At 41.4% G+C, this 12,088-nt stretch overlaps 1 gene segment (V, D, J or C); it reads right to left on the bottom strand.

Moving 5' to 3' along the window:
• Window positions 1-4,023: 4,023 nt before the first annotated feature.
• On the bottom strand, window positions 4,024-4,889 carry LOC101787722 (immunoglobulin kappa variable 1-39-like). The segment is given in 2 exon segments: window positions 4,024-4,562; window positions 4,683-4,889. Coding segments are annotated over 2 exon segments (375 nt in total).
• Between the last annotated feature and the right edge of the window lie 7,199 nt (window positions 4,890-12,088).

The raw sequence follows: 12,088 nt of genomic DNA, 5'->3' as shown, positions 1-12,088 counted from the left end.
AGTTTAATCTGCATCCAAGGCATCTCTGTGTATACATCAGCACTAGCCTGACAGGAGACTGAGAGGTCTCTACTGGAGATGCAGACAAGGAGGTTGGTGTTTGGGTCAAGGTGACACCCCCACTGCCTGCTAAAGTGTAAAAACGGAAACTGTCATTTACAGAGCATGGCATTTTTGTGTACCAAATAGGAGCTATCTTCAATTATGACACAGAGTTTGCTCAACTGGCCTCTCCTTGGGCCCTCCCTCTTCATCTGCTCCCCAGAAAGCCAGGCTCCAAAGAAGCCACACTGGGGCCACCAGGAACGTGCTGGCAGGATGTGTTCAGAGCCTGGATACCACACAAGGCTCCAGATCCTTATAACGGTAGGTTGGGGGTTGTGTCAGGAGGAGATATGCAAAGAAGGGGCACCAGGAGAAGGGGGACAGTCTTGTGAGTATTCATCCGATTTGGTCCTTTCCGTTTTCTCCAGACCACCCAATAGCCATTGCTTTAAAGGCCATGAGGATCCCTGTCACAGGTAAGTACTAACGTATGGTGGACAGGGAATGTGTTGATGATACAGGATTTTCTGAGAATCCAGTGCAGGTCCCTGTGACCCTGATACTCAGGATCCTAATTCAGCAGCACTGTGTGAAGCAAGGGTGAATTTTTTCTTGAATTCAGAATGGAACAGAATCTCGTGATGATGCCACTCAGAAATTAGCGCATGTGTTTAAACATCACTGTATCCCATTAAAATATACAATTAAAACATAATTTAATGGAACAGATCTTCAGTCCTTTTTGGCCTATCTCCCTGGAACTCACCAAAACTGGCCTAGATAAGGTGGGATTGGTTTGAGAAGTAAAAGCTCAGAGGATCCCATGAGCTGCCAAGATGGAGAGCAGAGAATCCAGGAGATGAAGATGTGACCCTGCTGCCCACCCCTACCTGTTCCATCTCACAGAAGAATGTCTCTCCTTACCCAGGCCCTAGCCCTTCACCCCTTCCATTCCCACCCATTGATTTCACCAATCAAATGTCAGCCCTCCTCCCTCTGGCTCCCAGCTCCTCCTGTCCACCTCATTTCTCTCTCTCTCCTTTCACATCTTGCTTTCCAAGAGCTGCCTGCATCTGCGTCCACCCCTTCCTTGCATCCTTTACTCTTCGACCCATGACAATCAGTCTTCTCCCTTCACCACATAATGGAAATGATAAATTATTACCGACGAATCAACCTTACTAGGTGGTCACCAGCTCCAGCATTTTAACCTTCTCTTAAGGTCCAGGCCCTGCTGCTCACTGCCTTCCCACAATGCTCCCCTTTCACTTGGGTGATTCTGTTCTCAGTTCACCCTCCACCTACCTAATTGCTCTGCTTTCTTTTACTGTCTAAATTTTCTTCAGTCTGACCTTTACATGTTGGAAAAGTCCCTGGAATCTCACATCATTCCTCTTCACATTCTTCCTGGTCCCAAGTGGCTGACATATATGAAGATTCACTTGCTGGTGATCATGGTTATGAGCTGGGCAAGGCTCTACCCAGGGCTGTGGGAGAGAAGCTGCATCTGAGATCCTAGGGAATTCACCTCAACTGGGCCATTCCCAGGAATGGAAAATGTGGGGAAAACTGTGGCCTGAGGAAAGTCTTTCCGTGTGACTCACTGGCATCCAATGGATGTACAGAGACTTCCTGGCTTCCCTCTCAGCAACTCTATTATGCTTTGAACATACCATAAGGGGGAAATGCATGGAATCTTGTAGGTCTAACCTACTGAACACCTTAACTTAGCCTAGCCTGTCTTAAATATTCTCAGGTTACCTACATCACCCTACAGTTGGGCAAAATCAATTAATAGGAACCTGTTTTATAACCAAGTGTTGTCTCATGCACCCATGCTGATGGGGTTTACAGAAGTGACAGGAAGCAGAAATACAAAGCCTGATGTCCAAACACTGCAGGCCTTGCTGTGACGGTTGCTTCGCCTCTGGATCATGGGGTTCACTGGTAGCTGCTGCTGCTCAGCACGACAGAGAGTATCATATGGAACAGTGCCCGCCCAGGAAAAGACAAAATGTCAAAATCCAAAGTATAGTTTTTACTGACTGCATACTGTTCATACGCCAGCAATGTCAGCAAACACAATGTGATCCACCGAAGCTGGGGCCTCTGTCATCTGATACCATCTAAGAAGCATGGGTCCAGCTCTGATTCCAGAGGGTCAAGGAATGAATGCAACCCTCTCCCTGAGGGCCCTGCCTCTGGAGAAGCTCCGCAGCCCTGTCGGAGGTGGGCCTGCAGGAAGGGCCTGCTGGGTGAACTCAGCCTCACTGTCCACGGGAATGTAGGGCTCTGGCAAAGGGCCGCTGTCATATTGGGAGGGTGACAGCCCCAGGAAGTTACAAGAGGTGAGACTGAGTCCAGGGCATGTTTGCGGGCAAGCATAGGAAGGAAAACTCCAGGTGCTCATGAGGTGCTGGGGGTTAGAGACAAAGGACTCTTATGGGCACCCACCTGTGCACACATGCTTTCGCACTGGCATGCACACACTAGGTCTAAGGGTCATGGACAGGGAAAGCAGAGACATAGCTGGAATGATTGGGTCTTAAAGAGTGGAACTGGGCCCAGCAGGAAATATTAATGAAGGCATCAGGATATCAGATATCAATTCTAAGCTGTTTGTAATGTCTTGGGAAAGTCACTTCCCTATTCTGACTTTTTCTTTTCTTTTCTTTTTTTTTTTTTTTTTCATTGAAAATGAACAAATTAAAGTGCTTGGTCTCCCAGTCTCCTCCTAGTTCCTCATCCTTTCAGTCCATCTGAGGCTGAGATTGGAAACGCTGCACATATTCATTTTAGCCACTAGAGGGAGACAAAGGAATACCTGCCAATTTCTACGTTTGCTATTGTCAGACAAAACCAAGGGCAAGATACCCTTTCCATTTAACAATAACTTCTTAAAACTTTAAGAGTAAAAAGTGTAAATTACCTACCTCTTATAAAACAAGAACTTTATTTTGAAATGTTATTTAAAAATTCTCTAATGCTTGCTTGGCTATGACTAACGTTTTTATTAGTATTACTTATATGATTTTCATTTGAAAGTACTATGAAAACATCATAGTATTGCAAAGTAAAACATATAACAATGTTACTATTCCTGGATATTCGGGATAATAATAGATGCTATAAAGGGAGTCTCAGTAGTGGCAAAATGTATTATTCATTATTTTTATTTCTCTGTTCGATAGTAGTATATTTTGAAATTAGCTTTTGAAAATCTTCCATACTGTGACCTACAAAGATTTTGTTTTGCATAAAAGGAAAAACTATAGGGAAGACTTGATTCTCTTACAGAAAATGGAGGATAAAGAAGATGCACAGGTAGGAGACAGTGGTATTATAACTGCATTGTGTCATAATACATTTTGGACGTGTGCATTACACCTGGCTTTTTTCCTGAAATATTTAATGTCAACAGTCAAACTTAACGTGAACTGTGAACTTTGAGCTTAAACTTACTTTGATGGGTTGCGATAGTTGCAATTTATGGTGATGATCTACTATGCAGATGTAGAGGCAGAGGCATCGAAAATATCTCTGCACTTTAACTTTTGTTGTGAATGCAGCTCTCTAAATGCATATTTATAAGAGGCATGTCTGCAACCATTACTAATATCCTATAATCTTGTTTTGATGTTCTGTATCGGTTATTGTTTTGTTTGATTTTATTCCATTTTGTTTATTTGACTATCACATCTGATGCTATGTGAAGCTACTTTGAATTTAACAGGATACATCTTGTTAGCCACTGTTGATTTTTCTTACCTTGTTTTTTAGTGCAGTATGAATTTCATTGTATTGTTTGAATTAACTTTATTCTGTTGTACTTTGGTTTTAAAATAAAAATCTCTTTAAAATAAAAAAAACCAAAATTAATTAATAAATCAACAGTGGAAAAAGACTTTAAAAATTATTGCTTAAAATTCTAAGAATAGCATCTGTGTGGCCAGGTAAATACAAAATAAAGCCATAATCTGCATTACTTCAGTGTATTCATTGTTATCTTTCATTAAATCAGGGGTGAGAAGCCGAAAAGGAAGCTGGCAGAAGAAGGAGCTTTCTTGGATGCTTCTACCAAATCCTTCCAGTGACATTCAAAGCCTGGATGCATCTGAAGAACTTGGTCTGCAGCTGGAGACACAAAGAGGAACAACTGCAGCAGCCCTGCCCCACACTTCTGCCTTGCTGGGAGGTTTATGTCATGGCTTGTATCACTGTGGGAGGGTTACTCTTACTCTGCTGACAGTAATAAGTTGCAAAGTCTTCAGGCTTCAAGCTGCTGATGGTGAGGGTGAAATCTGTCCCAGATCCACTGCCACTGAACCTCGATGGGACCCCAGACTGCAAATTGGTTGCCCAATAGATCAGGAGTTTAGGAGCTTGCCCTGGTTTCTGCTGATACCAGTTTAAGAGACTGCTAACACTCTGACTGGCCTGGCAACTGATCTTGACTGTGTCTCCCACAGATGCAGATGCAGATGCAGGCTGTGTCAATTGGATGTCACATCTGGCACCTGACATGGGAAACTTAACAAATATCAACAGATATTCAAGATAAATCAGGCCTATAATGCAATATCAGGCAACTGTGAACCTTCAGAACTAAGTAAATTCCTTGTGCTACCCTTTCTTACCTGATATCCAGAACACCAAGAGGCCCAGAAAGTGAGCGGGGACCCTCATGTCCATGCTGTGTCCTGACCAGGAATGAAGCTGCACAGGGTGAGAACAGCAGCCTGTAAATAAGTCCCCATGTAGCTGGCTGGGATCTTGGGATATGAAAATTAGCAGGGCTGGAAGGTTTTTGGCCCAGCTGCAGGTTGGCTCATCTCAGCACAGGCTCAGTGTCCCCTGGGGACCCTATCCACAACAGGGCAGCACAGATGCGCTTACAGAGCACCTGTTTCTCCCTTGGGCCACAGGACAGAATTGGGCTGCTCTCCAGTGAGTAGAGTGCACTGCTGCTCTCACATTACTGAACACGCCTTGCTTGAGGACCGGGGTTCTATGTTATGATCCCTTTGAGAAAGAAGAATGAAGGGAAACACATGGGCTGTTTCAAACAGGGTAAAAAATGAGAAGGCAAGACAAGAACAGAACAGAATCTGTGAACTCTGTGAAATTCTCTGGGTTTGTCTATTCACTCTCACAACATGACTAGAGGGCAGGGAAGGACCTGACCAATGCTGCTGTCCAGCCCCAGGCTTCCATAGCACACACAGAAGCATGTTTCTGCTTGTCTTCAACCAAGCACAGTTCTAAGGCCCAGCCAGATTCTTGTGCTTGATGTTCGTTGCAGGATAAGTTAGAATCATCTGAGAACAATTTGAGCATCAGGACCTACTTAAAGTGGTAAACAGATCTCTGGGGGTCAGAATATTTCTGAGCCAAGGCCTCTGGAGAACAGCAAGGAAACAGGTCTGCAGTCAGAGCCCCAATGCCCTCCTCTTAGGGACTCCTTCAGTGTTTCTCCCCCACATCTCTGATTGCAGCCTCTGTCACCTCCACCTCAGAGTACACGAGGCCACTTTACTCTTGTTTCACTGATGGCTGGCCACATTCAGAGTTGTGGCCCTAGCTTTGTCACCCATCCTGTTTCATTGCTGACCACAAGGCCTCCTGGGTAGCTCACCATAGTCAGGTGAATACCAGTCACAGATTGAAACAGGAAATAGTAAGGAACTGGCAGATGAGGAAGACAGGGACCATTGTGCACAGCAGGCCCAGCCATGTGAGCTTAGAGAGCTTGCAGAGCTCCCTGCCTTAGTGGCTCCCTCACAGGAAAGCACCACTCTTTGTTTAATGTGGGGTGTTCACCATCTACTGGAAGATGTTTAACACAGCAGCCTGTTCAATTTCTTACCCTCAGGCCATGACTGAATCTTTTTAGCTGTATTCTTGAAGCTGATTGTATTCTATTATGTATGAGAAAAGATGATATAGAAAATTCAAATGACTCCTATTAATAAACCATCCTACTACTGAGGACAAAAGACTAACAGTTCACCTAGAGATCTAAAGTGATAATGGTAATAAGACAGTGAGCATGACGTGTGTAACCTCACGATCTGACAAATATTTAGTTTTGGCAATGCCCATGAGCCCCTGAAGACCCTGCAGGAAATGTTTGTAAAGAATCACACTATAGGTCCATAAAGCCAGCCCATCCTTCCTGTCCCAGAGCCCCTGACAGAGCAGCCTGTGAGAACCCAGCAGCTCCCTAGCTCACACACTCAGTGGTTGGTCACTGGCTGCAAGTGTGACAGCTGAGATGTGAGCAGGTCCTAGTGATGGGTTCCTGCAAGACACTCTCCAGCTCTCTCTTCGCAGCCACTGCACAGGGCCTGAGGAAGGGATCGAAGCTAACACTGGAGCCCAGGCACATTCCTGCCTCCACCAACACCTCCTTCCTTTAAGGGATTTCAGCCTCCCCAGATCCATGTTTCACAGTTTAACATCTCTCAGGCAAACATTACTTTCAATTTTCTTTGAAAATTATGAACTTAAATGCTAGGGATATATTATCACAGCTACGGGACACAGCAGTCCTAATTTATCAGAGCTTCATTGCTGGTATATTGGTGACTCTGCTATTGCAGGTGTTGTTCCCAGTGTCACGAATATTCACTCATTCCGGAAATCTCCCAAGAGGATCTATGTTATCCAAAAACAATAAGGAGGTGATAATATATAAAGGTCACAACAGAAGATTTTCTGAATGGCAAATACTTTGCTATAGATGATTGTGTTCAAGATAAATATGGTAACATATTATTCAGGTTTATCCCTTATTTTTGGCATTATTTAATGTTGGTTCATTAAGGCCATATAGTTTGTTTAATTTATCAGACACGTAGATTGACTTCATTTGTTTTGTTCACCAGGATGTTTTATGTTTCAATGGCAATTATAATTTTATCTGTAATGCTGTAAGTTTTTACATTTCTACACAATTAATATTTATTTTATTGCATTTAGTTAGATCTTTGTCACTAAGGTAACACATTTACTTTCTAACGCTATAAAACTAGAAGTGCATTTGTTTAATATTTATTAGTTATTCTGAGGATCTCTAAAGTAATAAGCATGATTATAAATATTTATTGATGTAAGGAACAAAATTTCTGACTTGCAGATTAGGAAACATCTCCTGAATTTATTGCTGAAATCAGTAGTTGATACAGTGATTAATGCAGAGAAGACAAAGTAACCTCACACGTCCTCACTGCAAGAAAACTCTTAGTTAGTATCTTGTTTCCCTCTCTTCCCTGCTTCCTGTTTATAATCACCATCAGCTTGTAATACACCGACAAGGCTGTGATTATAGGTTGAGTAGAGAAATGCTATCAGGTAACCTCTTCCCACATGTCTCTAAGGGATGGCACTGTAAACTACTTTTATAACACAGTTAGAGTACTAAAGAGAGGTGACTTATAAGATTTATTCGGACACATGTATTATCACCTCCTCTTCTGAGAGCTTACAAAACAGCAGACGTCTCAGAATAGCAAACACTTTTCTCCAGACAATGAAGGTTAATTTCAAGATAGACAACAAACCCTTAATTTTATTCTGGTTTAGCCTTTACTTCTTAGAATTTTTATATCTTGACTACTAAAGTTTATATCCTTTGGATAATTAGCAGTTAACACCTGTATAATTTGGTTCATTTATGATTTCATTTAACTATCTATAATGATAGATGTTTTTGGATTCTTTTCTTAAATTTTTAAGTTTGAGGTGTCTTGTTCCTTCCAGTTATAGCTTCCTACCTAAGGAAAAAAATATTTCCCCTAAAAGACTGTCAACAAAATGACCTAACTGTGCAACATTTCCGTATTTATTAGTTACTCTGAGATTATTCCTAAAGGTAATAAACTCAAATACATTGTTTTACTGAGTTATAGCCCAGGAGCTCCCTAGTGAATTTACATTTGATGCAGTAGCTAACACTGCTAAGGTGAAAAAAATATCATCTCCTATCTCCTCCTCAATGCAAGAATGGTCACGACTGGGATAATTTTGTTTTCCTCCCTTCTGCTTCCTCCTTTCCTACTCACTTTCTCCTGGTCACAGTCAGTCAATTGTCCAAGTATGGATTTGAACAACTGCCCACACAATCCTTAAGAAAGAATGGAGATATGAAACCATAGCACTGTTACATAATAAGATTGAATCCTTAGATTTATTCTGACAGGGGTCATCCTGAAATAAATATTGATTCAGTACAGGGGGAAAATGAAGCAAAAGCTACAGAGCCAAGGAAACATCTGAGACCAGCAAGCTTATGGGATGCAGGTTGGGGAAGTTATGGCTCTACCGTTAGCAATATGAGTGACACGGAAACCGGAGCAGTGATGACTAAAATAGTTTTCCAAAATTATTTAGGTGTATGCCCTTCTATTGATCAGTAGTCTACCCATGAACCACATATTTCTATTCAGCCCTGGATCTATGTCTAGTATAATTGTGGAATTATATTTCTAATTTTAATTGAGTTTTATCTAGCAAGGTACTTGGATCATCTATCCTGTGTCTAAAGCAGTTATAGACAAAGCCAAGCTGAGGCACACACAGAACATTACTGACTCTTTGGAAACTTCCCTGCATTCTGCTGCTGCAAGAAAAGTGGTGGATCAAATTTCTCCTAGAGACACTGAAAGAGAAGTTGGGACCTTGAGCCCACAATGGTCTCACTAGAATGTAAACACAGAAACAAGACACAGATGAGCCCCTCAGTGAATGATGTCCCACATTGGGGTCTTCCCAGCAAGAGTGATGCTGGCTGATCAAGTGGACGGTTGATATGGGCACAGTGAACATGGTCTCAACCTCAGACCTCTGGGTACTTTGGGCCCTGTCACGGAGGCCTTTCCACACCCTGCTGTCTCACGTGGATCCAGAGAACCAGGACTCAGGAGGCCACAGCTCCAGGTCTGCAGCTCACTGCCGCACCTGTTTCAGGTTGATCCTTGCCCAGAGATAGTGATTACATTTTGCTGAGAGCTTGTGACAGACAGGGCCTTTGGAGAACAAGCAGAGCAGCAATAAGGCCTCCAGGTTCTAAAGAGAGGGCAAATTCTGAGCTGCACGAGAGCTAGGACCTCATGTGTGCTTAAATTTATCATGATAGTTTCCCATTTGAAAAGGATAAAATCACCAAAGGATCTGATTCTTGTGTTGCTGGTTCAATTTTTTATGGCCTATGAGGCAAAGCATATTATTTTCAGTAAACTCTTAATGGATTTAGTGAGATCTAATGTTTTCAGGCCTCATTCTTTTTTCTTTGGTCCTTAGAAGTCAACTTTACTCACATCACCACAGCATTCAGGGCACAAGCTGAGTAATGACAGACACCTTTTCTGGTCACCATAGCAAAAATCTCCAGACATTGCATCCAGTGCTTGAAATCTTTGCTATTTAACAGTTTCAGACTCTGCTGTATTAAATTTCATTTACACCAATATTGTATCCTGCTTTGGCCCTTCAATTAGTACTGCAAAAGTAGATCTGGCCACGAAAAAGCTATTACCTCTTCATGGAAATCACACAATGGCATTAACTTGACTCTGGAAACTTTAACTTTCAATGAAAAAATATCAAATGCAACATAGCCTATTTTTTGATGGAAAAATGATGGTTCATTTCACTTCAGTAAATAGACTGATTTCAGGTGGAAAATATTTCATTGAGCAATTAAATACAAGTTTACAGAGTTAACAAGTAGGTGAGATTAAGTAGATATAAGCGGTACCTAAAATGTACAAACACGGTGATTGATTGTACTGAAAGGAAGGAAAGAGCACCCAGTGGGCGGTGCTTGGTGCAGAGGGTGGCAGAATGTCGTTGGACAGGGATCTGAGTTTTATGAAGAAGGTGCTACATCCCCAAAACTCCCACAGTATAGTAGTTAAAAACGCAGGAGAATCTGAAGAATAATAACCTACCAGGCAGCATTTGTCTTCCTACCTCAGAAGAAATTGAATTCAGGGAAATGCCATGAAATATTAAAAATAAAGGAAGAATAAAACATTCAAAGCACAAAACAACAATGAAAAAGATAAATCATCAGACCAATGAAGGCAGCATACAAAAACAACTGATAATAAACATCGCTTCTGAACTATTCATTTTGCTCCATGTACAAATACCGTGACCTTTATTTCTGAGCACTGTTTAACCATGGTAACACCATCATTTATGTCTCCATGTGCTGATGACGACTTAGGTAGATTCCACTTCAGGCTGTTATGAATAAAGTTGCTTTGATTAGTCTGACATGGGATGTTGTGTGAACTGCTATTTTCATGGACTTTAGTCAGAGGCCTTGGAGGGCATCTGATAGGTAGGAGAATAAATTACTACACCTGAACCAAATTAATCTGCTAAGAACTCATAAGTTCCTTATTTTCTTGAGGAATGAACAGTTTCAGTTGCTCTAACTACTTGTTTCTTTGTTTCAGATTCCCATGAATTAGCATTTGATAGAAAACCAAAGACATAGAGTTTTTTAGGTTATTTATTATCACTAATTAATTACAATATACTCACCATGTTTCTGTGCTTTACATGTTTTAGAACTTACCTTCATTAATGCCATTTGAAAAGGCAAATGTTAATAGAGAAGAAATGAGTAACTACCGCAAAGTAGGGAACAGATAAGAACATGGTAACTCTGGGATGAGGAAGCAGGGAAGGGGGTACACAGAGGGGCTGCATTCTTTGGCTATGTATGAGTTTTTGGGCAAAATAATAGTGCATCTTAAGAACTGGGTCTCTATAGTGGCTGACATCAATTCTATTGCAGCCATCTCAATTGGAAAAATAAAGAACCATTTTGGGGACCCTGCCCCAACTATGCCACCTTCATTGTCTTCCCAGCAATTGCCACTGTTGCTCACACTTAGCAGAGACACTGTGTTTGTGAGACCTGTTAAATTTGCACAGTCATAAAATATCATGGGGAGAAGTGAGAGTAAGGAGAGGAGATACGTTTCAGCATGAAATGAACCCACTTCTTTTCTTCTAATGCTGGAGACCAAAGACAGCCTGCTGGGAACTCTCCTGAGCAAAGGTCAAAGGGTCCATGTTAGGTTCCATGAAATAGTGAATGACTCTAAGTGATATAAACAAATACAGTGAGCATTCTAAACTTTTACCTGTGAATCCAGTTAAAGGTAGGGGCAAAATTTGTATATTCATTCCCATGTTGTAAAAATAGTATTAGATTCTTACTCCATGCAAACCTATGTATATCTGGTGACTTCTGAGATAGAATCAATACATTGAAAGCTTCTATTCCAAAACCATCACTAAGCCAAGATATTCCAGTTAATCATAGAAGGTATTGATGGAACCTTGTAAGTACAAAGATGTTACTCAATTTCTTTTACTTATTGTGTTTATGAATACAGCCTGTTCTGAGATTATCTTTCAAAAACTTCTGTGCTATAAAGGCAAGATTTTGTTATTTTGGAAAAGGATAAACTATGGGAATGGAAAAGCACAAATTAAGAGAATGAATGTGGAGAATTCAGAGGATTTTTAGGGCACTGAAACAAAATTACATTGTTCCAAATGCTGCATGTGTGTTATTGCAGCTGTCTCTGCTGGGGGAAATGCACAACCTCAAGAGTGAATTTTTATGTGAAATTTGGACTTTGCACATTTATTAACCTCAATCGTTTGCAACAAAATTATCCTTGGATATTGATAATGACTGCATAGTCATGTGGGCAGTGTTATAAGGGCCACTTCTGCATTTTAAATTTTTTATAGCTTTCAATTTATTCTAAAATTGAAGCAAATCTTTAAAAAATTCCTTCCCAGATTGCATCGAAGGGCTTCTCTGTTACTGTCTGCCAAAATGTTGCCATAACCCACAGTGCGCTGTGGTGCTCATCTGTGTCTTCATTAAATCTGGACAGGCACTGTCATACCTGTGCTTCTTGAGTGGAAGAAATGGAAAGAGGGTGTGTAGAGGAGAGTCTTGGTTCTTCTTCTAAAGTCTCAAGGAACTTGCAAGCCTGGGTGGTTCAGA

Source organism: Cavia porcellus, unplaced genomic scaffold (genome assembly GCF_034190915.1).
Source record: "Cavia porcellus strain 051 isolate PalLab524CR breed Dunkin Hartley unplaced genomic scaffold, mCavPor4.1 scaffold_18, whole genome shotgun sequence".
In the NCBI taxonomy this organism is placed as follows: domain Eukaryota; kingdom Metazoa; phylum Chordata; class Mammalia; order Rodentia; family Caviidae; genus Cavia; species Cavia porcellus.
Note: the sequence above shows the minus strand (reverse complement) of the source record. Positions and strands in the feature narration are given on the sequence as shown.